Source organism: Pyricularia oryzae, chromosome 2, assembly GCF_000002495.2.
Source record: "Pyricularia oryzae 70-15 chromosome 2, whole genome shotgun sequence".
NCBI lineage: Eukaryota > Fungi > Ascomycota > Sordariomycetes > Magnaporthales > Pyriculariaceae > Pyricularia > Pyricularia oryzae.
In genome coordinates this window covers 4,195,600-4,220,243 of record NC_017850.1, presented here as the reverse complement: position 1 = coordinate 4,220,243, position 24,644 = coordinate 4,195,600, and the positions used below count along the sequence as shown (strand labels likewise).

Here is a 24,644-nt window from a genome sequence, read left to right as displayed (position 1 = left end):
TTTGGAGTGTCAGGATCCAAAAGAGTGGTTTGGGGCCTCTTTGGCTCTTGAAGCTTTGTAATAATAGTGTTTTTTTTTTCTTCCCACTACAGTATCGATGCGGGAGCATTTTATCCATATTTGTCTCGATCTGTCACCGGCCCGCACGAGTGGTGAGGACCCCTATGTCCGGGACCCTGGCGCAATAGCTACTGGAACCAGACTAGAATAGAACTAAACTACAAAGGTGCTAAGTCAATGTCGGGCTCCAATATCAACTCACTGACACTTGCCCAGCGGTGTGTGGAATTGTGGGCCTCAAGCTCCAAATATGATCCGACAACTAGTTTTTATGTAGTAACGATTGAATCACGGGCGCATAGATATGGGAAGGAAGTCCGCACAACCCGAAAATATTGATACAAAGGTAATACCTAATAATTGGATGTTCTATATAATAGCAAGACGTCGTATAGCAACCGTAAAGGGGGCGGCATGGTTTCAGCAAGGGTATGGGTGGCGGAGAAAATTGACCATCAGCATCATCTGTTGGGCAGATCTGAAGATGACGCTGATACCGGCATGAAGGCTGCTGATTATTGCAGGCTGGGCTAAAGGTAGCTACCTACCTAGGCAGGCTGGTATGGAGGTTAATACCTTACTGTACAATATAGTAATACCTTACATATCTGCCCGCCTATCTGCCAAGCTAATTCTTCCTATCCATACTACCTTGATATTAAACAGCCTCGTACCTTATACATACCTACCTACCGACATTTACCGAAACAAGAGTTAATGCACCATTTCCCAGTGCGACTGTATTGTTATATTGCCAAGACTGTCTACTGCCCAAGTAAATTAGGTCCAGCCAGGGTCCAATCCGACTCTTCTCTAGTGATTGGCAGTCGAATCTAATTACGAAGTAGGGCAGCCAAAAAATCCGAAAGGCTGGGCTGTCTGGACAAACCATGGGTGTGATATGGAGGTGTCTTGATTTCCATCTCTTGGGCGGGGGTGTCATGCCCATCCAATTATTTACTACAGTTGCACTCGAATTTTTCAATTATCAAAGGGGGAAGTTTACCATGGCACAGGGTGGCTCGCGCCGGGGAAGTGCCGGTAATACAGTTCAACGGACTTGGTGTGTGTACAGTACAGTACCAGACAGCTACAAAGTAAGGTCTGGCTGGTAATCAGATGGAGGCAATTTTGCAGAAACAAGCCTGACCGGGAAGCTCAGATCATGCATTGCCGACTTTCTCGAACACAACGAGATCATCAGGAAGTGAATCGCACGACGGATGACAGAGTGTAATAATTGCCTGACTAACTGCGTCTGTTTTTTTTTTTTCTTCCGAGGAATTTTCGGAGATTTCGTTAGTTTTTCAAAAGAAATAGAGCCTCGATCATCTCACCCCCACCACTGTCATATTTGGAGCTAGATGGCCTGGTAGGGTCCTTAGCTAGGTGAATATTATTCCATGTTTGTTGAAGCTTCAACTTTTTGAACCGTGCAAACACGGTAACCTGAGTAGGTAAGTACGAAGTAATCAATGTAAGGTAGGTAGGTATGTAACACGTCTAAATAACGTTGCGAAGTATTTCGTTGGTTTTGACAAGCGAGCCGCTAATGCTACGATGTCATCAACAAACCCTTCTGCGGCTCTCGTATCCTCTACTACGATGAGCACACCCGACCGACAGATCCAGAGGCGGCCGGCATGGGTGCATGTCAAATTCGGCGACGCATCCGAATCGCAGAAACAAGGGGTTGCCGGGGGTTTATGAGATGATCGGCACATGTCGTCCTGCGAAGATCATGTTCGCGTAGGAACCGAAACTTCATGCAAGCAGTGACGCGCGAACAAACAGCGCGCAAAGCGTCGCCGACAAAAGCACATCCTTTGGTGTCCCTCCCCAGAGCTTCAGCTCCCATGTCAGCCAGCCCCGATATCATGACAAATATATAGCGCTGTTTTAATGTTTTATTTTTATTTTATACATTGTATTCTTGTTCTCATCCCTTTTCCCTTCTCTTACCTCACCGCTCTGCATTGACTCCCAAAGTCGATGATGCCAGATGTTTCCGGAAACTCGGCTAGCATCATGCAGATTTATGCAACTTTATTAGTTACGCACTAGGCATCTTCACAACAACGAACGGTCGGTCCATGCTTAATAGCATGGAGATGACAAGGAAAAAACAACCCACAATGATGGACGAACGCCCCTCAAAGACAACCAGGTCTGGCCTTCGGAGCCCCCGTATGCGTCGCACGGTCGTGGTATAGCCCGCGGTTCTAATGACCAACGAGGCAAGCAAAACAAACAAACGGCTTTTCAATCACCCGGCCCATCTCGCTATGACGACTGGATGACAATACAGCAAAATCCCTTGGAAATTTTTCAGGTTTTTTTTTTTTTTTTTTTTTTACACATCTTATAACGCACACCATATGCTGTCTTGAAATGGTCGTTTACAAACGTTGAGCGTTCTTTTCTCAAGGCACCTACCTACCTGCTAGCTGCCTTGGAATTGGCACCCATTGTGAACCGCGATGGAAGCCCCGCCGAATATGGTCTATTGTACAAGTCACTATCGAGAAGAAAACTAAAATACGGCACAATTATCCAGAGTTTTCTTTTATCTCCACCTCCACATCATATCATTCGTCAATGCATGTCGGGTAACATGGCATCTGCAGCTTCCCGCTTGTTTCGGCAGAGGGCACATCCATATCTCGTGTGAAGTGCGAGAAGAGAAAAAAAAGGGACATTTATAACCGTAGTCATATGCATCACATGTTGTGACAGTCGTCACTGTTGAAAAGGATTTTTTTTCTCTCTCCGACAAAGGCGCTCATTATAGCTTTGAAGACATCGGGGATTCCCGGTCTACCGGTATTGAGAGTGCCTTAAGGTTTCGCATCGTCCCGCGTTACCAGCCTTCTAGCGCTTGGATGTACATACATACATACTCCATTTGTTGCCTAGAGGGACGCCACCAGAGCCGGGCGCACACGGACCGGCTACCTGCCTATCTGAACCGAGTACCTTGCACCTCGGAGAGTGGGAAACTGGTACGGCCATCTGGAAGCTTGTCGTACGAAAGAGAGACAGACTGTCTTCCTGATTCCAGTGCAATGCACAGGCAGGCACACCATCCCCGTGTCCTGCAGGAGGTTGCCTTTGTTCTGTCAACATGTTGCCCGGGCTGGCTCCTATAAATCACAATTATCACTTGACGCTGCTACAAGGCGAAAAGTGAAGCATCTTGCCACACTTTAACAGTCCAGGTATAAGCGAATATGTGCACTCCCATAAAGCCCACAAGAAAAGAATAGGGTGCGCCAGGAGCCTTGGCCAAACCTCATTCATAATTATTCTCACGCATGAATAACATCGTGTCCGTAAAACATCTATAAGTAATGAGCTAGCTCTGCCATGAAGTGCTCGCGCGCTCCTTTGCTGTCTCATTCGCCATCTGGCAAGGAAAAATATCAGCAAATTAAAGAAAATAAGCTGCCCGAATGGTTGTAGCCTGCAGAGGGAAAGTAAAATGTACCAAAAAGTGAGAAGCTTCCTATACTGATGCCTGCTTTTCCCATAGCCGGATGCGCAGGCGAAATATCAATACACCACACCAACCAACCCCATCACTCCAAGTAAGGAATTGAGGCCGAGAGGGATAAGGAAAAGAAGGAAACCAACAAGAGAGAAAAGGGACAAAGGAAAAAGAAAGGGAGCGAGTTTGGTCGAGGTTCGATCTCAACCAGGTCCAGTCGGACATAAAAAGAAAATAAAAGAAATAAGGAAATATCGCAAAGCCTGTAGCTACTCGCTCCCAGCATGTGTCTTTCCTTGCCAACGCCTCCAAACCCGTAAGGTAACCTTAATCTATCCTCCAAAAATCGCCCAAAAAAATCCCGTTCTAGCCCGCTCCAATGATTGATACTCACTTACACAGGTAGTATCCGATCGGGTATATTTTGCTCTTCTGTGAACATCCGCCACTGGCAGCTTCTTCGTTCTTCCAAATCAAGTCATCTGAAAATCAGATCGCACATAGAACAGCCTAAGCAGGCTGAACTCGCTATGGGTCTGCAAGCTTCGCAAAATGCTTTGACCAAATCCATCCAACGACCCTCGCGGGGTCGTCCTGGTTCTTGGCGAGCCATAACTCGCCTTTTTCTGCAATAACATCGAATATCTCACCGGCTTGATACGTCAGATAAGGATATCCGGCCTCGTGCTTTGTATCTTCAATATTAAACTCGAAAAGAGATGCGGCGAGGAACATAACATTGTACCCGTTTATCATGGGTCGCTCGCGAGATGAAGCCCGAGAAGGCCTTTGTGACGGCTGTCGTGACCTCAACTGGCGCTCCTCCGCCTCCTCGGGCGGCATGGCCGAGCTGAATAGTCCTGAGAACCGTCGGTCTCGCTGTTCTGACGAAGCATAGTTGGTGGCATATGTAGAGCCCGAATCCCGTCTTTGTTGTAACGATCCCATGATGGGTGGTGCTGTCGAGTCCACACTTGGGCGTTGTGATGGTCCAGAATCATAACTTCGACTTGTAGGCGGCCGAGGAGGAGCGCCAGAGAGACTGCTGTTGTGGCTGGGAGAGGCTGGCACTGCGTATCTAGACTGCCCATGGCCATTCAGCCCCGAGTGCTGTTCTTTGTAGTAGTAGTAGTAGTGAGATGACGACGTCGGAGATGTCACAGCAGGCGATGTAATGTTTTGTCCGTTATTGGCTCTGACGAAATCAGGTGTCGGTATAGTCGGTGCCATGTCGTTTATAGACAGTCCTCTAGAACGAGTCGAGAGCTCTGAGGGCCTGGATTTGATTCGAGACATGCCATCGTCTGTCGTTGATTGAGACATTCTTGGCTTGAGACTGGGGTTGATGATGCCAATGCTGGCGATTTGCTCTTCCATCGACTTAAACTCCCTGTTAAATGAGGAAACCACCTCAGACATCTCCGGCACATGTTTGTCGTCGAGAACAGCCTTGACCTTATCTTTCCATATCGAGAACCATTTGACCTGGATGCAGACAAAGTTCCCTAGACAGATGTTACCTATCTTTTCGGTGTGGGCCGACAGCTTTGGCAGTTCTTTCTTCAACGTCTCGTTCAGGGCTTCGTACTGCTCGACCAGCTCGCTCAGCTGCTTATCTACCTTCTTGCCTGCCTTCTTGAGCTGTTCCGCCCTCTCGAAGTCGAGACGACGTTTTGCCCGCTTCTTCATTGCCAAGGACGGATGGTTGTAGCATCGAATAACCAGCTCGAACGGTTCTATGACATGCTTTCGTACTTGTGCAAGCTTTCATGGGAACGATTGTTAGCGGGCAGACACAGAGGGGAAGAAAAGGGGCTTGCTAAAGCACTTACATGCTGATCCAACGCGACCTTCTCCATATCTCGCATCGACACATTGAAGCGGGCCCATTTGCTCTCAATTTCAGGAAAGGGCGATGGCTGGAGTCGCATGACAAGTTCCATAGCGGAAAGATATTGGAGGAACTCGTGCACATATTCTGATACCTTTCGGGTATAGAACTCGACATCTCGAAGGACAACCTGAAGTCGCAGGTAATCATCCCCGAATTTTTCCTGAAGCGCCTTGTACTCCGTATCCTCCTCAACTCGAATTGTGGCAGCCTGCAGCTTATCGACGCGCTTCCCAAAGGCCCGGGCGAAGCCTGCTCGAACGTCAGACTCCTTGCGCTTGCGGCCCACGATCTGCCCCACAAGCTCGAAGTTCTTCTTCGTTTTGTTGATGTCAAGAATAGCAGTCTCAAGTGCGTTGCGAGCGGATATTAGCGCCTCTCGATCCGGGTGATCCTCCGGTGTGTATTGAAGAAGCTGGCTGATCAAGTTCGGGTACTTCGTGATGCGCTGCATTGGCTTGATCAGGAGCGAGTCAAGATTCCATGCGGCCGTGAGATCCCTGGCAGCCTCATTACACTCGCTCAACCAAACCTGAACCGCTGGGTCTTCCTGTATTTGAATCAGACGCTTCGCGGCTGGGTCACTGGTCCGCAGAAAGCTTTCATGAACAACACGCATCTGCTCGATACCCTTGACAAAAACAGGCCCGATGGATGTTTGTCGATCTTTGCCGTCGTCAGGCTCGATGTTTGTATCACGGCCGTCTTTGGGAGAGGATCCGTTTGACCGGACAGTCATTGAATCTGAGATAGGATCGTCCTTGCTCTCCCTTGAAAGCGGTGACCGTCGACCTTTGGGACTATACACGGACGCCACGGCCTCTTTCAACTCCAGGTGGAAAGCAGTGTGGAAAGCGATGATCTCGTCCGTGTTTCGAAAGATGAGCTTGATCGTCTTGTTGTCGAGCTTTGGACAGGCCTCGGCCGTCCCCTTGTAGATTTCTTCGATAACGTTCATGTCCCTGACAAACGATCCCTCCGTGTCGATAAGCTCCTTGACAACATTCTGGCGCTGAACGAGGCGGCTCCTTTCCTTTCCACTCGCCCCAGTTTGGACGCTCGTTTGGTCTTTGACATCGTCGGCCGAGGCTGTCTTTGGATCGGCATCAAGCGTCGTTGTCCTGCTGAAGCCCATCCCCGTGCTATCGAGGGACGCGTGGCCAGTTGAGTGTGGCGTGAGCGTTGGCTGCGTAAACTCCTCGCTCTCCCGCCGGGATCCGCCGAATTCATCGTCAGCAACGCTTTGTAGGTAGCTATTAGGTCGAGTCTGGTCATAGTAACTACTCGATGGTGTCCGACGGCCCTCTTGAACAGAGCGATTGTCGGGAGTTGGGATTGGTGGCGGTTCATGGTCAGGTTGACCGGGCACCGACGAACGCTTAGCTGAAGGCGACACATAGTCCATGGTAAACCCATCACCTGTGTCAAGCTCTGGGAGCTCATGTCTTTCCAACTGAAATGCGCCTGTGCTACGCCCATCCGCTCTCGGTACATCGGAGTTGTATCCGTGATCTTCACTCCTATGATCACTGGCATAAGAATCTGGCCTCGAATCAAGCATCGGCGGGCGCCCCCTCACTGTGGAGTCGCGGCTGATGAAATTCATTCCAGCTTTAGATGTGAAATCGCGTCCAGCATCAGAGCTTTCGAGAGAAAAGTCGGTCCATGCCGAGTGTTGACTTGTCCGATTCGCCGGTGACATCAAACCAGGAACTGTCAAACTTCTAGAAGTGTCAGGCGTTCTTTGTGCCTCAGCAGAAGATGCCATGTGCTCGTCCGAGGCTTCAGATGACATAAAGGTCGAATCTCGCAGGGCAGAGATGTTATCTCGCAGGTGTGGGCCGCCGATATAGAAATCCTCTAGGCTGTCCATGTGCGGTGACTGACTGGAACCATCCAAATCACGAACGATATCAGTCCGAAGACTTGTTTGTACAGGCGGCAAGAAGTCAGAGGACCCACGACTTAGAATGGTCACAGTTGTGGGCTGAGACTGGGGTACGAACGGCCCAGGCTCGTACTCAGGCATTTGATGGCTGGAGGTTGGTGGTGTTTGTTGTTCTGCTGGCGAGTCCTGCTGCGCGGTCGCATCATCTTTGACCACTGGCTCGACCAAGCTCTTGTCGTCTTGACCTTGAATGAGAATAGGTATGTCTTCCATATGCTGGGATCCAGCAAGAAGCTCTGCTTCGGATGCGCTTCCTCTCTCAGGTTCCGTAGTTGGGGGTGCAGAATTGTTAGCAGGCTCATAGCCATACGGTAAGCCCTGTGTCGCATCAGTCGTGGGTTGAACTGCGCCCTCTGCCCGGTCATCTTCGAATGGGGATTGATAGATGGCCTTTGCGTAAACTACACCAGGCTGTGCGGAGGGCACATGAATGCCCAACCCCGAAGTCTGTCCTATCGATACAGGGGGCTCTGTCTGGGGCTCGTCGTCGAACTCGGTAACCACTGAAGTGTTCGAGATAGCTGACATGGGCACTTCATCTTGCGCCAAGTCTGGGGTTCCAAAGCTGGGGAAGCTTCCTGGAATCTCGAGATCGGGGAACTTGGATGGTACATCCGCCGTAGTGGTGTCCGCATCCGTCTTGGTTTCGGACGTGACGAGCCTCAAGGAAGGCCCCGAAGAGCCCAAGCCGCTATCTGCTGCAGGACCTTGCTCGCCAGAAGCTGCCTGGTCTGCACGAATGACAGGAGATTCCTGCTCTGGTGGGTGCTTCGCAGAAGACGCATCCGCATGCGTCTGCAAAGCCTTTTCGGCTTCCACTTTTGCTTTCGCTGCTGCTGCCATCTGCTCCTTTCGCCTCGCTGCAGCAGCTTGCCTTGCCTCACGGGCCTGAGACTCTCGAATCGATTTGCTATATGCGAGCTTGATCGTCTCCCTGCGTTGCGCAAAGTCTATTGGGCCAACGTCTATCTTGCGCCTTCGGCTGTTGGGCTCGTCATCATGCCCTGATCTTTTGTTGCCAGACGAGCGTTCGACAGCTTTGAGACGAGAGCTCGCCGTACTTGCACTTGAAACAGGCTGTCGCGGGCGTGAACTCCGCAACGGGGGGGATAGTTTGGGTGGCGGAGCGGATATATAGGCCGCTAGCCGGGTGTTCCCTTGATTGCTAGGGGTAGCGATCTTGTTGGGCGCAGCTCTTCGTGATGTTGTCGGCGTACTGTGGTTCGAACGTTTGCTGGTAGGTGTGGCTGATCGTGTCGTTGGCGTTTTGGCGCGAATGACATGCTGCCTGGAGGATCTCCCACTGGCCGGAAGAGGTTGAGAAGGTGAGTTAGCACGGGTTGACGGACTACTGTGACTCGGTGATTCGCCCAACTTCTTCACCGAGATCGGAAGACGAGACGATGGCGATGCTGGTTGTGATGCTTGCGATGATGTCGAGTTTCGATTTTGTCGCGAAGCCGGACGTCGGTTACCTGAAATGGCCGGTTTATTCGCTGAGGTGTCACTTTGTGTCCTGACATGAATAGACGTCGGTATCCTCGAGCCCTTGGATGATCTGCGATACCATTCAACGGGGGAGGCTGGCTCGCCATCATCTTGAGAGGCGCGGTCAGGTGAAGTAATGTCATGGGCTTGTTGATGGGAGGTTCGTCGAGATCTATTGGCCATATCGTCAATGCCATAACCCACAGTACGCGAGCCGTCATCCTGTGGTAGTATCTCTCCGAATAGCAGACCAGTCGGTCGCGCAGACCGAGGGGAGGCCGCTGGGACACTTGGTGATCTGACAGGGGGAGGGGATACAGCCTTGGCAGCCTGCGCAAGAGTGCTGGTTGCAGTACTGGCTGCTTTTGGCCTCATCCTGCTCGCGAAGGATTTGGCATTGCTGGAAAGCTGATCCTCCTCCACATATCTCTGCCTGGAATTGGACCTTGTGGGAAAGGACCCAGCATCGCGGTCAACTGAGGTCCTGAGAGTAAGGTAGGTCCCCGGCGGACCGCCAAGTCGACCACGCGCAGTGCCGGACGAGCCATCTTTGGAGACGAGCCGGGCTCCTGGCTGACGTATAGCCTTGCCCTGCGAAGGTTCCGCTACTGCTTGGTCGAATCGCTTCTTCAGATCCTTCACACTTGGCTGCTTCGAAGGGCCGTAGGCACCGGCAGCTGGTTTGGGCGGTTTATCATCTATGGGCATGGAAGCTGAGCGGTATGTAGACCGCGGTCCGCTGTGGCCTGCGGAAAGCCCATTTTGACCATGTTTGGATACGATCGAGGCACCGTACGGATCTGAACGCGAGGTGGCGGATGTTTGTCGGGAATGCGCGATGTTGTGAGAGTGTGGGAGGGCGTGGTGCTGCGGGAGGGCTGCCGAAGCCATCGAGTCGGCTGGTCGGCCTCTATGGTCGCGATAGAAGTCGTCGGGTTCAGAAGGACTTTCGGGCGGGGCCGCGTTGGAAAAGTCGGAGTTTGGGTAGGCGACAGCAGCGGCATTGGCGGCTACGGCCTGGAAATTGGCGGCGGCATAAGTCGCGACTTCGGGGCGGTTAGAGTTCCGATCGTAGTGTTGTATGGTGGAGACAGCGGTGGACGATGTGAAGGCGTCGTCGTCAAGTTCGTAATTGTAATGCTGCTGGTAGTGGCTGTGGCTATGGTTGTGGTTATGGTGGTGGTGCTGCTGACGGGGATCATGTTGCTGTTGGTGATGGAAGGGTCTCGAGCTGGGCGGCAATGGTGCGGTGCCCAAGCGGTCCTCCTCGTTGCCCCCGTCCATGGTGTGGCAGTCATCAGTCAGGCTTCAAAGACCCAACCATCCCAAGGCGGTAGGACTTGCCAACATCAGACGGGACGCATCATAATCCGAGCGGGTGGAAGCGACGACGTGCGAAGGACATGCTCCTCCGCTGTGAGGGAGGCGGATGGATGGACGAAGTGGAGAGTGGAGTCGCTCAGGTCTCTGCAGCGGTTTTGCCGGGTCTAAAATTCGTTGACTATGGCGGCCTGCGGTCCGTTTGTCTGAAATTTGGCTGGCAAGGTACCCCCCTGGGGTACGGACGGTACAGCAGTACTTCTTCAGTGAACGCCAGGCGAGCTCTTTAGCGCACGGTGTTGATTTGACGCCAATTGTCTACCCAGTAAGCAGGTAGGTTCACTTTTTTTTTTGTTGCTGTTGTTGATATGTCATAAAAGCTGCGGCATATACGCGCTTCCATGTCCTCACTTGGAGTGAAAGTCTGGGTCAGATCTTGACTTTGCTGGCTGGATTGGATTGGATTTCCAACGTTGTAGGGAGGTGCAGCGGGCACACAACTCATACGCCCGACCACTTTCCCCGGCCGACGGGTCGAATCCCCACTCGTTAACACAAGCACAAGCACAAGCCACATCAACCTGACATTCGTTTGGTTGGTAAGGCACCTTCCCTGCTACCTTACGATACCCTAAAGTGGTCTAGCCGAGAAAACAACAACACCCTGACAGGGAGGAATCAGTGGCCAGGGATCCGCGTTGCTTTTTTGCATCAGAGACAAACAAGGGCAGGCAAGACGGGCTGGGCGGGCAAGACGTCCAGCTAGAAAAAGAAAAGAAAAGAAAAAACACCCTCCTAAGCCTCCTTAACGAGGAGGTAGACAATCCTACCGTACAAGCCGTACTACAAAAAAAAAGAATTACAGAAAAAAAATAAACTATCACCAATCGCTTGGGGTGACGATCCTTGCCTCGCCCCTCAATCCAAGACACAATTAACATGGTTATGCTTTCTTTTTTGACGTGTGCATCTAAGCATCTGACTGGATGATTGAAGGGGTAATCACCGAACAAGCAGGCATCCACTTGTTCGGAATGTAAGGATGATCCAGCCCGCGAGCAGCTGAGAAAAAAATCCACCTACAGACATTAGATTTGGAGGGAAGGGGCCGACGGGAAGAGAAAAGGAAGTGCTGTAACTTCACATCCTAGACAAGAATAGGTAGGGTTTCTGCTGCTACTAGCTGCTTCGTAGTTAGATGCAATCCCTGAGCATATCTCGTCCAAACCCCTGAGTCTTCGTACCTCCTGTTCGTCAATTGCCGTCTTCATGAAGCCGGCAAGCCAATGTACATACTACCTAACCTACCTAGTCCGTACAGTAATTAATTACCTTGCTGCACTGCCGGGGGCAGCCCAACGAGGTTTCTTGAGTGGGCAGCAAGGCAGCTCCTTTTCCTCCCGGAATGTTCCCACTCTTTGAGATTTTCTTGTTTAGTTCGGAAAGACATTTCTTGTGTTTGAGCGCTGCAGTGTTTTTGTTTCTTTTTATTCCGTCTTTATCGCTCCTTTATTCTTCTCACAACCCCCTTGCAGCCTCCATTGTCCAAGGGAGTGAGATCGATCAGCCTTTCCATTTGGAGATCGTCACAAGTTACTGTGGGGATTTCAGCAGTTTGCAAGATGGTTGTTACCGTGTGATTTTTGCTCATGTTACATGTCTTGATGTGTCTGTCTTTCACAAGCGAGAAAAGTTTCTCAATTTTGGTTCTCTGTTATTACCATTACCACAATATTGTTATAACATATATTATTAATATTGTCTCTTTTCTTCTGCTTCTTTATACCTACCTATCTCGCCTCATGGAAACCCCCCGAGAAATAGATCCAACCAACTGCGGTTAGCTTGTGATTTTGGGGCATTCAACATCCGAAACGTGGCAAGGCGAACTTGGCAAAACGAGCGCCGTCGTTGGACGAGACTAGAACCGTCTGTGGCCTACGTGCCGCCCGCGCGCCTCTTTTCAACGTCGTCCGCTGGCGTCCACTGGCATTGACCTACCTACCTAGGTAGAATGACTGCATCTACCTACGGTACGGATCCCTCCTTGGGACCCTTGGTCCTTCTGCACTTTGGTTGCCCACCCAAGGCACTGGACTCGAACGCGCGGAATCGACCAGTGCGGCATGACTGGGCTTAGTTCCAAGCCACCACAATGATCACTTTGACCAGTCAGTGCTTCCGATTCAAACTAGAATTCGACTGCCCGGTAATCTCCAAACGTTCTGTGAGTGTTTTTGTGTATGGGTTGCTTTTAGCCAAGATAGGGAAAATTTAATCGATGGAACATGATTGATCCAAAGCATTGCTTGATCAATGGCAGTGCCCCACCCCCCAACCATGCTTCTAGCATTGATCTACTAGCTTATTCTCAAGCTTGGCTCTGCCGTGCCACCTACCTTAGATACCTCCCTGACCTTACTTGATCTCGCCTTACCTACCTACCCTGTACTGTTAAACTGAGCACCTACCGTACCTACTTCGCAATTCCATAATTACCATAAAAGTCGATTTTGTCTTAAGAGACGCGTCCCACTTTTGACACTTTGGGACGTAGCGCAGCACGCGAATGTCCCAATCTGCCTTGTTCACCTTGACATATTCATCCAATTTCACCGTTTCGTAATTTGCTCAAGTTTATATCCACGACCTCGTTCTCTCGATACGATGGCTTGAATCTGCAATTCGGAACAGAATCCTGGAAGAACTAAGGATGGCAGTGGAGACAAGGCTGCAGGAGACTTAAAAAAAAAAGCACGATCAATCATCTGTCACTTATCAAACTCAGATATGGAAGTCTTGGTAATGCTGGATCGATTCAATGTTGGCAGCTTCAAACATGTCAAAAAACAACAAGAAGCGCCGGAGACGCCAGGACCACGGCACCGAGGTCACTAGTGACATTAGCTGTACCAGGGCAGCCAAGAAACGCAAGAAGGGCGGACGAGTCGGCGTATTGGAACTGGATAAACAACCCCATCCTGCTGAATTCACACATCTTGTCTTGTCGCAGTATTTCCCATGCTTGAAAACCCTACGCGAGCACCTCCTTTCAAGTCTGCCTTCCACGTCTAGGATCAGGAGACGCAAGATCGCGGCCGTTGGTGACCGAGTTGACGACAAGGACGGCGCCGCAAACAAAACACTCGAAGCTGCACTGGCGCATCTCCTTGACTCGACCATTGTTGCCGCCTCGGAAGAGCGGGCGGCCCTCTCCGATGGACGATGGGAGCAGTGGGCAAACTTCTCGCAGAGAGGCGACGAATCTTACGTCACCTTGTCGGACGGCGTGACAAAAGCTCTCTTCTGCCAATCAGAGGTAGGATCTCGTCTCGTCTCTCCATCCCATATAATGAGATGATTGTAGCTATTGCCAAACCAGCATGACAGGAACGCCGACACTGAACCTTGAATACCATTAGATTGTTAGTTTCGTCATCTGGTCCCTGTTTGAGAGGGAAAAGAAATGCGGGGGCTGGCCACGGCATTTGTTGTGCGATGGATTCAGCCGAGGACCGGCGTCTCGAGCTAACGGTTACATCGGGCTCGCGGCTGCCGATGCCGTACCCGGAATATTCGTTACCCAACCCAACCCACGTGTGAAGGCACTTAAATCATCACCATGGCCAGAGCTTCTATCGATGCTTGGTCAGGCTGGAGAGAAGATGATGATTGATCTCCTCCTAGACCATTCCATCTTTGTCAAAGTGCCGACCGGGAACGAGAACTATTACCAACTGACTGGTGAGTTGCTGCTGCCGGGGGGGCTTGTCTGATCCAATCTGTCAAGGCTAGTTGGCATTGAGACAGGCAAAACTTAGATAAATACGCATGGTCGCGCGGAACAAGCACTACTAAGATGATTCAAAAACAGGGAGACCAATCACCAATTTAGAACCGATCACTGCTACCAAGCCACGAGACCCCAGCAAGGTTCATGGCGGCCAAAAGTCGGCGGTAGAGATAGTCTTTGTGAGGAGCCGCATGCTATACTCGCGCGCGGCACTAAATGCCCGCGGGGCGGTGCACTTTGGGCTTAGACACATCCGTATGTAGCCACCTTCCCCCAGTTCTCTTCCCGCATTTCAGTCACGGTTATGGAACTTGCCATGGTGGTCATTTAAAACTAACTTCCTGCGGTACAGATGTCCTAAATAGGTATCCGGCAGTCTCAGACACTGAAAAAGTACGGAAAGGGGGCGATGGCGAACCTGGAGATGTCGCCCGACAGGAGGAGATGCGTGGCAACACGATACATTGCATGATGTATCTGTTCCCTCGGCAGTTTGGTTTGCACAATGCCTTCACATCTGTTGTCGACCACACTCAAACAAGCCAGAGATTCCAAGACTATACTCTGCGTGAGGAAGAAATTCAACAGAAATACAAAGGCTTGAGCCCCGGCCATGTTTCAATCCCCAAGCGACTCAGAGGTGCTCCTTTTCACTTGGTGGAGAAGATGCAGATATTGCATCGACGTTGCTCGTATTCTGCGCTCTTGAAACACTATTGTCCTGTAAGTTGGCGTTTTATAATCGTTCACACAGTAAAAGCAACCCCCCCAAATTCTTACTCTTTGAATAGGTTTCTCCAACGGATGACATCGTAGCCTCGCTTAGAGATGGCGCGACGAGAGATCAGCATGCATTGATACTTGATCTTGCCACTCCAGCAGCTCATGTATCTGCCTACTGCCAAGCAGTTCTTTCCAGGCTTGTCCCGGATAAGTTTTGGGGAGATGGGCAGACCAGAGTAGCCAACAAGCAAGTATTTCTGAAGCACGTCCATCACTTTGTCAAACTGCGGCGGTTCGAGACGATGAATCTTCACGAACTAAGCCAGGGACTCAAGATCAACCAAATAGAATGGCTTGCTCCGCCTGAGTTGGCGTGTCAAAAAGCCAGCCAGTCGGATAGGCGAAAGCGAGTCGAGATATTCCAAGAATTTCTTTACTACCTCTTCGATTCGATACTTATCCCTCTGATCCGCAGCAACTTTTATGTCACCGAATCAAATACCAACCGTTCCCAACTATTTTTCTTCCGGCACGATGTGTGGCGTCAGGTCGCCGAGCCGTTCATGGCTGTACTCAAGGCCAGCATGTACGAGGAGATCAACACGGGCGAAGCACAGCGGATACTGGCCTCGCGCGACCTCAACTTTAGTCAAGTTAGGCTGTTGCCGAAAGGCTCCAGCATGCGCCCGATCACTAATCTACGCCGAAGAACGCTGGCCCAGGGCAGTAAAAAAACGCTCGGCGCCAGCATAAACACTATCCTTGGCCCGGCCCATACTATGCTCAAATACGAAAAGGTACGCAGTTGTTGGCCAATGTCAAAGCATTGACGCATGCAGGGTCCTGGCTAACATATGTCTACTGCAGACCAAAGACCCGTCCCGGCTGGGATCAGCAATTTTCTCGGTCGGCGACATATACAGTCGGTTAAAGGCTTTCAAGGAGCGCGTAGGTACTTCAAGCAGAAGGTTCTACTTTGCAAAAGTCGACGTCAAGGCCGCCTTCGATACAATACCCCAGTCGGCAGTTCTGCAGCTCATATCAGATATTCCCACTCATGGCCAATACAATCTCATTAAGCACGTAGAGGTTGAGCGGGCAACTGGTGATCCTTGCGCCCCAGGCAAGCTTGCCAAGCGGTGGCGCTCTTATGCCAGAGGCATAGGGGATCATGTCACCTTCATGGATGTGCTTGCCACCCAGATCGCCCGGAACAAGAACAACGCCGTCTACTTTGAGAGCGTTTTCCAAAAGGTCCACAGCACGATCGACTTGATGAACCTGATCACGTCGCACATCAGGCAGAACCTGGTTCGAATAGGCAAGAAGTTTTATCGACAAAAGAATGGTATCCCACAGGGCTCGATCCTCAGCTCGCTCCTCTGCAACTATTTTTATGCCGACTTGGAACGCAAAAAGCTGTCCTTCCTGCAGTCGGACGACTGCCTCCTTCTTCGTTTGATCGACGACTTTCTTCTTATCACGCTTGATGTTTCCAAGGCGAAGCAATTCGTCCAGGTCATGCACGCCGGTGTACCTGAATATGGAGTCACCGTCAACCCCAGCAAGAGCCTCGTGAACTTTGACCTAGCGTGCCAGGAAGTCAAGGTTCCCAAGCCGGGCCCCGGCAGATCGATAGGGTTCCCTTACTGCGGCACGCTCATCAGTTGCAGCTCGCTCGATGTCAGCAAGGACCGTCGCGACCTGGCGGCACCGCGTGCTCTCACGGTGGACTTTTCGCGCCACCAGGGCAGCAACTTTCAGCGCAAGGTTCTCAACGCCTTCAAGATACAGTCGCATCTGATGTTCTTCGACTCGACTCACAACTCGCGGCGCACGGTGATGGCCAACCTCTTTGGCGCCCTGGCGGAGACGGCCAGGAAGATGTGGGCGTACGCGAGGGCCATGCCGCTGGGGAGACGGCCGAGGACGCACGTCGTTCTGCAGACCGTGGCGACGCTGATCGACGTTGCGTATGCATTGTTGGCGAGCAGGTCGAGGAGGGACAGGTTTCCCGGGTATCAGTGTGGCATTAGCAAGAAGCTGGTCAAGTGGTAGGTGACCTGTCAATATTCTCCCCCGCCCCTGCCCCTCCTCTCTCTCCGGGAAGCTTCAACAGGGTTACTGACTACTGTTTTTATCTATTTAGGCTTTCGTTACACGCCTTCAGACGTGTGTTGGCCAAGAGACAGGCCGGGTATGGTCAAGTGCTCTCTTGGTTGGATACGGAGATACGCAAGTTGAACGTTAAGGGCAAACTCCCGGCATGCAATGTATAGTAGGAGCGATTCAATGCCCAGGAGCTTAATTGTTTACTGAACTTGAAAGTCTATTCCAAGGCCTCTGGGGCATACTTTATATTAATCTTGATAGTGTCTAATCAATACCGCAGCGCGATGTCCAAGTACTCAAGGTCAAGGGTGTCATGATTTCTATCGTAAAGTGGCGTTTGGAAAATTTTTATTGTCCCATTCCCTCGTTGGTAATAGTTGATGAGACGTAAAGAAACCCCAAACTTCATGCAGCAAGCCCGGTATCCCACCAGTGCCTCCCAGAATGCCAATATATGAGCGGCTCCTTGATCCGCCACACGTCTTCATCTCCGGGCATACCCAAGCCAGCGGCCCGCGCAAATGAAAAGGGGACGGGCTCAAACATCCACATGCCGGCGCGGCACATGTCGTCGACAAAGACCCAGCAGGTCAGGAGCATCCAGGCGCAAGAAAACAGCAGGTTCAACGCCCTCCGCGCGACCATCGGAAGCCTCGGCGCGACGCGGTCGAGACCCAGGCCATGGTACAGGCCCTCCTGGGTGACGGTGCCGACCCAAGCCAGGATGAAAAACAGCCAGGGCATCCAGGGCCTGGCGCCGCGCGGCATGGTGAAGCTTCCCGTGGCGTGCATGGCGCCCGAGATGCAAAAGGCGACGAGCGAGCCCATGAGCTTCTTCGCGGCCTTGCTCTTGATCCCGGTCAGCAGGAGCACCGACGGCGCCGTGAATCCTATCCTAAAGGTCTGGTGCCAGGATCGTCCCCACAGGCCGGCGAGGCCGTGGTCGAGAATCTGGACAAAGGACCCAAAGGTATCCGAGTACTGCCACAGCTCGGTGCGGACGTCCCTGCCGAAGAGCCTAGTCATCAGCCGGCGCCTGAGGACCTGGTCAAGCGAGAACAGGGCCCACAGGGCGTTGAAAACTATCATGGCTGCGAGGAAGCTCCTGTATATGTAAAGCAAGGCGGGTCGCAAATGGGGAGCCAACGGGGCCGACGGGGGTGGGGCTACTTCGTGACGACCGGTGCGGAAGTAAGGATCATGCTTCATCAGAGTGGCACAGATATCGAGTGCCAGATAGGCCATCACCGGCCTTCCGAGCCTGGTGAGGAGCAGCTCTCTTCTGCTGACGGGACGCGAAACGCCAGCCCTGGACCTGAGAGGGATTGTCTCGATCTGGACCAACTCTCCTGAGAGGGATTGTCGGGGAGGTTCAAAGCTTGGTATGGTCGGAATTGCAAAGTTCCAGCCTATCGCAGTTTGGCGTCAGAAGTGGTATTACACCACATCAATGGTTGATCATTCATTACTCACCGGAGCCCCGCCATGAAGTATAATAATCATATGCCCAACTCAGCCTCTCGCGAAAGCGGGCGTCCTCGGGGAACGCTTGCCAGTAGTACTCCATGTCATTATTGAACAAGGACTCGGCAATGTCCTCGTCCGGAGGCACAAGGAAACGGACCGATTTCCTCCTACGTTTGAGGAGGGGCCTTGCGCTGCCGTCTCCGTTGGTTGTGCCGTTGGTTGCGCCGTTGGTTTTGCAGTTGGTGATGCCGTTCGTGGTACCATTGCTGACACCGTTGCCTTTCTCGACCCCAGAAGAAGACAAGGCAGAGCTGTATGCTCGCTCAGGAGAGGCCGCAGATGACATGGTCGGGGTGGATTGATCAGAGTCGCTCCTCCCGCGCGCCGACCCATTCGGCTGCTTGGGTCTCTTGTTGACCCTTTCGGCGTCATACTGTGGGTTCCTGAGGACCAGGCTGGTCAACACCCATACAGTACCCCTGGGCGAGAGCTTGCAATGTCAGCTGTGTTTTAGAGAAAGATTGTGCAGCAGCGGTGGGGGCAGCAGCAGTAGCGGCAACATCACAAGCACAAGAGAAAAAAAAAAAAAAAAAAAAGACATACCATGCAGCAAGAATCCCCGTGGCGTACGTGACGGCGAGATTGTCACTTCTCGTGTGACGGGCCATCTCGAGGTTCAGCACCGCCACGAGGGCGGCGACGAGAAAGCGCGCGCGGTAGAGCCATGGTCGCCCTCGGTGCGGCACGGCCAAGTACAGACACGGTATGGCGAAATTGGCGACGAGGCTGTGGCCGATCAGTAACGGACGAGCATCTCCAGATGCTATTCTCTCTCTAAAAAGGGTGCTAATGAGCTCCCGGTCATGGGTCACGGCTGCAGCGGCTGCGCTGCTGCTGCATGTCAGTGACATAAAGAGGGGAGAAGACTTTTTGATGCGTTGTTGATTCCACTCTTTGCCTATGTGTTGCTATCTTTTTTTTCTCTCTCTTTGTTTAGGATTCACAAGTTGGCAGAGAGGGGAGCAAGATTTGTCTAGACTACCTGCCTGCCTACCTTTACCCAAGATAGGCTTTCGCCGAGGTGCCCAGATTTAGGTAGGTATAGTATCCACAATGAGCGCGAAGAAGAGTCGGGACGAATTGATCAAAGGAGAACCTAGCTTTATCGGGTTCGTTGACATGTCAGACCACTCCAGAAAGGTAAGTCATGTCTTGGCTTGCTTTATCCAAAGTGCATTGCAAAGGCCAAGCAAAGGGGCGACGATGATGAGCAAGGGAGATAGAAGACAGAGACAGCCAGCGCACATGTGGCGGGGACCACCGGCGGGACCTGGGGGGTCCAGAAAAAAACATGACCCCAGCCAGTTTCTCATGCTACTTGTTGTCTGTGATGTAATCAATTGTTGTAGTCATGGACTCATCAATTCAAGCCTTTGTAAGCCTTGGGAAAAAGCCCCAGAATAAATCTTTGAGTGGGGTGAAGGGAAGAAAAAAATAAACAAGATGATTTTTACAATTAGGTGCCTAGATAGGTACTGTACCTAGATAGGTAATCAAAAAGCTGCTCATGTAGTAAAATTGACTTGTGTATCAAACTTTCCTTCACACATTTGAGAAAAGACATGATCAGCCTTCCCATTTCATCAACATTCCTTCTTGCATCAACATGCTACAGAGTACTACCAGGGTGCCCAACCAAGCTGAGCTGAGCGGAGGTACTGAGGTGGACACACGCTTACTGCGAAGTACATTGTGTTGCACTGAAAAACACCGTCAAAAACGAGAGCTCCCGTCAATGACTAATGCCAGTGACTTGGGTAAATATAGCCTGCAACAATATATCTTAAAGCTGCAGTCATTGACAGAACACAAGTGACAAGGCCTCATATCAATTAATGAATTCATGTAGCTGACGGTGGTGTTACCGCTTAACCCGGGTCTTCATTTGCGTACACGTTACTCTCTATACGTAGCGCATATCTCCAGACACATGATTGAAATAAAAAGCTCATAATTATGTGCACCCCAAACGCAATCATCCCGAACTCCTTTTCATTTTCAACCGCCCAACACGCATATGTATATATATGTATATATATAGAAACAACTAGCCACCTATTCCAAACTCCAATGGGGTATCGTTCGATGTATTCTTTTGTTTTTGTACAGTATCGCTTCAAATCAGCAGACCGACCGTCGTTAATGCGAGCAAGTTTGGGCGCTCTTTCATCCCTTGTTGCTACCTCTGATATCGAGGAAGTGGCTCGTGAGGTGCCGTAATTGGACGACCCAGGGCACCAGCCCCCATGTAATCCCCTGTGCTCGTGTGCTGATTGAAATACGAGCTGCCAGGGTCCTCGTCGTCCTCGGAGAGTATAGGTGCCGAGGGCTGAAAGCTTAATGCCGGCGCCGTCGCACTCGTGACAGGCCCTTGATTACTAGGACCTGGGTCCCCCGTGTCATAGTCTTCGGGGAAATCAGGCGGGGCGCTTGCCTCTTGCAGCAGACGGTGACGCTCTCTCTCCAGCTTGTCCTCACTGTTGCCAACCGCTGCTTCGCCAGATTCAACCTCGTCCAGAGTCGGTGCCGTTGCAACCCCGTTAGAGTTTCCTACGATGGGAGCCGACGACGGCCCTGCTGCTGCGTCGTCCTCGACGTTGTATATATCCTCAAGGGTAGTCTCGGATAACGTGCTTGCAAATGGGGCTGCTGGAGGCTGACTTGGCAGCAGTCTCTGCTCCGCTCGGCGCGCTCGTTCCTTTTCTGACAGGCCCATATCGTTCGGCACATCTGGGGGTGGTATGTAGATCGGCGCATGCTGTTGACGAGGATCGTGTGGAGTGTAGTACGGGCTGGGTACATATTCAGTACTTGGTCCCATAGGTCCGTTGCCCTGACTTCCATGACTGTGAACATAGTCCTCTTGCCCAGCTGGCTCTGACTGAGCCCGCTGTTTGTCTTCCGGTCCATAGCCTACTGTCGGTATTTGCGACGATTCGGTCGCTTGCGACGGCTGGCGCGCTTGGGGATTCGGACGAAGAGAACCGCCCCTTGTCCTTTGTCGACTTGAGTCCACGCTCCCTACAGGAACTTCGAACACAACCGAGATGACACCCTTGTGGCGACGCAGCTGGTCCGTATCTATGATGCTGTTGCCCCAGCTTCCCATGATAGACGAGCCTCCGCTTTCGTATGGGTTTCTGGCAGAGGGCATTGCGCCACCGGCAGATATGCCGCCGGCTTTGGATTGTACCGACGAGATTTGGCTGGCCAGCTTGCCTCCCAAGTCCACTATTACCTCCATTTGATACTTGAAGCTAATCAGCTCCCCGGGCACGCCCTTGATGGTAGGAAAGACATCCTCTGGTACTCGAACCGAAATCGTCACGCTTGCGTCCAGTGTGATGGGGTCGATGATCAGAGGACCAAAGGCCTGCGAGAGATCCTTGCGGAAGACGCTGCAGGAACCAGCTGATGACAAAGACAAGCCGCTCAGCCCTGTTTTCGACCGTGGGAAATATTCTTCCTTTTCCAGGCGACGCACGTCTTCCTTGGACAGGCCCTGGAAAGACGATATGGGCGGTGCCGAGTCTATTCTTCCTTGCCTGTACAGAGTGACAATGACTCCATGAACGCTTTTTATCCTCTTGATGTGGTGCACTGAGATCTTGACGGGGACAAAGTCTCCCGGTAGGCAGCCACCCTTGAGCATTTCGACGCTGGCGGTGATGGTCTTTTCCTCAACCGTAGGTGTTCTGGCACCAAATTGTGAGCCCGAAGAACTTCCCGTTGCCTCACTGACCTTGTATCCAACGCTTGCGCCCGCACTGCTACTCGTGATGGCGCTCTCTGTGCTGACCTCGCTCATGACATCGGGCATCTCGGTACGTGTGGGACTTTGCGGGGCTTGCTGGCCCTCGAAGGCGGCATCGTTTGCGATGTTGGATTCTGCAGCAACACTCTCAGGTGCCCTGGAGGAATCCAAGTCAGAAGAAGTGACATCATGGGAATCGCCCAGCGATGAGCCCCTGTCAGCTCCGCCGAGGGTACTTGGTCGGTCCGTCCTCCTCCTCCGTGTCCTCCTGGATATTGGCTCGAGAGATATCGTTCGCGGCCGCGGTGCTGGGATGGATCCTATGTCTACTTTCTCCACCAAGTAAATTTTCCTGTCGCATACTGTCGTCGGAGTTATCGATGTCGGTCGCGTCAAAGTTGCTGATATCATGTATGATATGGTTCCTCGCTCAAACTAAAGTGTGACCGCAGGGTTAGCAGGAATGATCTATCCGGCAGTTCCGGCCCATGCCGAGCGAAGATGTCGCAGACTGGCATCGTGGGGAAACATACATCGATGCTCGTTGGAAGGTTAACCTTGGATGGAAACACGAGATCAAAATTGAACTCGTAACGCCCCGCCTCCAGCTTTCCGTCGGCGCTAAGAACCTGCTCATCTTGGAAGAGTGACGCGAGGCCATTGCCAAGGTATCGTGTCCGGTTGGTAACGCCAGAGGCAATCTGCGCGGTATTGATCGTGGCTTCGTGGGCTGCGTTGGGACTCTTGAAGACCTTGACGAAGCCGTGGAGAGCAACAGTTAGGTGTGTGATGCGAATTGGCCTGAGGACAGTCAAAACAACGGCGCCGGTGACATGGTCGCCTTTGGCGTACTTGCGGTGCGGATCGACGGGGCGGATGTGGAAATCGGTAATGTGTCGCGTCTTTGAACGCGAAAAGAGGCGAGAGATTAGCGATCGGCTCGTGTGCGTGTCTTCAAGCAGCGAAGATTGGTTCCTGGAGGCCGAGGAGCCGCCCATCTAGCCTGTGCTGGGTCTGTACGACGCCCCTCGCAAGGAGTAATGTTGTGGTGGTCTTGGAAGAAAACTCTATGTAGAGGCGAGGAGAGTTTCGGCAGGCGGGAAGGTGCGTGTAGACCTTCTTGGCCTTCTCAGGCCCGAGTCTGCGGCGGCGGCGGCGGCGACGGCGGCGTTAGGGAGAAAACCCAATGTTAGGTGAGGTGCCCAATCGGCGAGGCGGCGCAGTCTTCGAGGCGTTGCCAGCACATGCATGCGCGCGGCCCCTCAGAATGAAGTTGATTGATCGATCGCGACGTGTTCGAATTCAGCGCACGGTGAAGGCCAGCCTTAAACCTTGGCCTTGTGCCCTTACTGGCTTTTTGATTTCTTTCTGGGTCGGTGTAGTACACCTGCTTCCTTCCCTCTTTCTCTCTGACTTGGTTTTGAGCGAGCAGTGCAGGAAACGAACGAGTCGTGTTCTGTGCCGCCAAGCCTTCAAAAGGGGCCTTTTTTTACGGTATGAGGGATTGACACGAATTGGTACCGGTTAATTTGGTGCGACAGGCGAATGAGCGGAACCAAACGGCCGGGGATGCCGGGGGCTTCTGTAATGGGGGAATTGAATTGGACCGTTGGAAAAACTACCGCCCGAGCGGGCACACGACGGAGGTCAAGCGTCGGCTGAGCGAGGGTGTTACGACGTTCTGTTCTTCTTGTCGACTGGCAGGCAGTTGAAAGTGGCTTGGTGGTGGTGGTGGTGGTGGGTAGGCAAACACAAGCAATGGAGAGCCCAGGGGTGAAAAAGTTACCGATTGAGTGGCGCGACAACCCCCCGGCTTGCGATTTGTGCAGATACAGGCTAATGGGTAGTGTGAGTGGCTATGGCCAGCGCCTCTCAATGCCACACACGCAAGCAGGCTGGCAGGCAAGCAAGCAACTCAAGCCAGCAAGCAAGCAGGCGGACCGGACCACCCAGCTTCCTCGCGATGATTGACGGGCGGGATCTTCCAGCCGCCCGGCTGCGATAGAGAACAAGAGAAAAATAGAGGGACAGCGGGGCCAATTGTGTATTTCTTCCCTAGGTTGTCGGGCAACGCAACGCTTTGCTGGATACAGACAAATATCAATTAAAATCGACAAGGACCGTGTACGAATTGATGGGATCGCTCTGATGCACGCCAAGACGAGCAGGAGAGTAAGAATGCTTGGCTTGCCAAGAACTCTTGTTTTCGGGGAAGGGGGGACTTGATTTCAAAGACTACCCAAAGGTGGAGGCGGGAAGAGAGGTCGAAGAGGGGGGGCCAAAAAGTTGAGCTGCGAGGATTTGGCCTGCAGATAAAACATGAGCATGCAATAATTGCAGCAAGATTTCATGGAATGAGAGATGAGACTCGTCAGCGGCCGGGCTGTGAAGTAATCAAGATCAAATGTGGGGATAAATGGAAGGGGGCAAGCATCCTGGTTGGGAAAAAATAAAGCGACATGACATGGACGCAACGAACAACAACAAACAGGAGCAAGTTTTATGTGGTAGTTGATCGAGGTACTTAACTGCCCGCCCAAG

General features: G+C 52.0%; 6 protein-coding genes across 6 annotated transcripts; 1 reads left to right on the top strand and 5 right to left on the bottom strand.

Annotated features, from left to right (window-relative positions):
* Positions 1-237: 237 nt before the first annotated feature.
* MGG_15743 (uncharacterized protein) lies at positions 238-604 on the top strand (the record flags this gene model as incomplete). Its single annotated transcript, XM_003714557.1, has 2 exons — positions 238-278; positions 441-604. 2 exons carry the CDS (start codon positions 238-240, stop codon positions 592-594), a joined length of 195 nt encoding a protein of 64 aa, XP_003714605.1. The 3' UTR covers positions 595-604.
* A 755-nt stretch (positions 605-1,359) lies between these two features.
* MGG_15742 (uncharacterized protein) lies at positions 1,360-2,529 on the bottom strand (the record flags this gene model as incomplete). Its single annotated transcript, XM_003714556.1, has 4 exons — positions 1,360-1,509; positions 1,853-1,954; positions 2,023-2,080; positions 2,501-2,529. The coding sequence occupies 4 exons, from the start codon at positions 2,527-2,529 to the stop codon at positions 1,360-1,362; spliced, it is 339 nt and encodes a 112-aa protein (XP_003714604.1).
* A 747-nt stretch (positions 2,530-3,276) lies between these two features.
* On the bottom strand, positions 3,277-10,646 carry MGG_11178 (uncharacterized protein). Its single transcript, XM_003714555.1, has 2 exons — positions 5,380-10,646; positions 3,277-5,311 (listed from the first exon to the last, which is right to left on the bottom strand). Exons 1-2 carry the CDS (start codon positions 10,156-10,158, stop codon positions 4,076-4,078), a joined length of 6,015 nt encoding a protein of 2,004 aa, XP_003714603.1. The 5' UTR covers positions 10,159-10,646; the 3' UTR covers positions 3,277-4,075.
* Positions 10,647-10,989: 343 nt separating this feature from the next.
* On the bottom strand, positions 10,990-12,442 carry MGG_15741 (uncharacterized protein; the record flags this gene model as incomplete). The annotated part of the gene is made up of 4 exons (XM_003714554.1): positions 12,227-12,442; positions 11,717-11,905; positions 11,527-11,646; positions 10,990-11,037 (listed from the first exon to the last, which is right to left on the bottom strand). Exons 1-4 carry the CDS (start codon positions 12,320-12,322, stop codon positions 10,990-10,992), a joined length of 453 nt encoding a protein of 150 aa, XP_003714602.1. The 5' UTR covers positions 12,323-12,442.
* A 4,550-nt stretch (positions 12,443-16,992) lies between these two features.
* MGG_01616 (uncharacterized protein) lies at positions 16,993-19,565 on the bottom strand. Its single transcript, XM_003714553.1, has 3 exons — positions 18,893-19,565; positions 18,296-18,768; positions 16,993-18,231 (listed from the first exon to the last, which is right to left on the bottom strand). The coding sequence occupies exons 1-3, from the start codon at positions 19,198-19,200 to the stop codon at positions 17,228-17,230; spliced, it is 1,785 nt and encodes a 594-aa protein (XP_003714601.1). The 5' UTR covers positions 19,201-19,565; the 3' UTR covers positions 16,993-17,227.
* Positions 19,566-20,167: 602 nt separating this feature from the next.
* MGG_01615 (pH-response regulator protein palF/RIM8) lies at positions 20,168-24,464 on the bottom strand. The gene is made up of 2 exons (XM_003714552.1): positions 22,637-24,464; positions 20,168-22,538 (listed from the first exon to the last, which is right to left on the bottom strand). Exons 1-2 carry the CDS (start codon positions 23,099-23,101, stop codon positions 20,529-20,531), a joined length of 2,475 nt encoding a protein of 824 aa, XP_003714600.1. The 5' UTR covers positions 23,102-24,464; the 3' UTR covers positions 20,168-20,528.
* Positions 24,465-24,644: the final 180 nt, after the last annotated feature.

Excerpts from the sequence above, each read along its gene's own strand:
- MGG_11178 (XM_003714555.1), bottom strand. The coding sequence starts at position 10,158 with ATGGACGGGGGCAACGAGGAGGACCGCTTGGGCACCGCACCATTGCCG. Across the intron at positions 5,312-5,379 it reads AGGTCGCGTTGGATCAGCAT|CTTGCACAAGTACGAAAGCA; the intron begins GTAAGTGCTTTA and ends TTCCCATGAAAG.
- MGG_01616 (XM_003714553.1), bottom strand. The coding sequence starts at position 19,200 with ATGTCACTGACATGCAGCAGCAGCGCAGCCGCTGCAGCCGTGACCCAT. Across the intron at positions 18,769-18,892 it reads ACGGGGATTCTTGCTGCATG|GGGTACTGTATGGGTGTTGA; the intron begins GTATGTCTTTTT and ends GCTCTCGCCCAG. Across the intron at positions 18,232-18,295 it reads TACTTCATGGCGGGGCTCCG|GCTGGAACTTTGCAATTCCG; the intron begins GTGAGTAATGAA and ends AAACTGCGATAG.
- MGG_01615 (XM_003714552.1), bottom strand. The coding sequence starts at position 23,101 with ATGGGCGGCTCCTCGGCCTCCAGGAACCAATCTTCGCTGCTTGAAGAC. Across the intron at positions 22,539-22,636 it reads ACCTTCCAACGAGCATCGAT|TTTGAGCGAGGAACCATATC; the intron begins GTATGTTTCCCC and ends GTCACACTTTAG.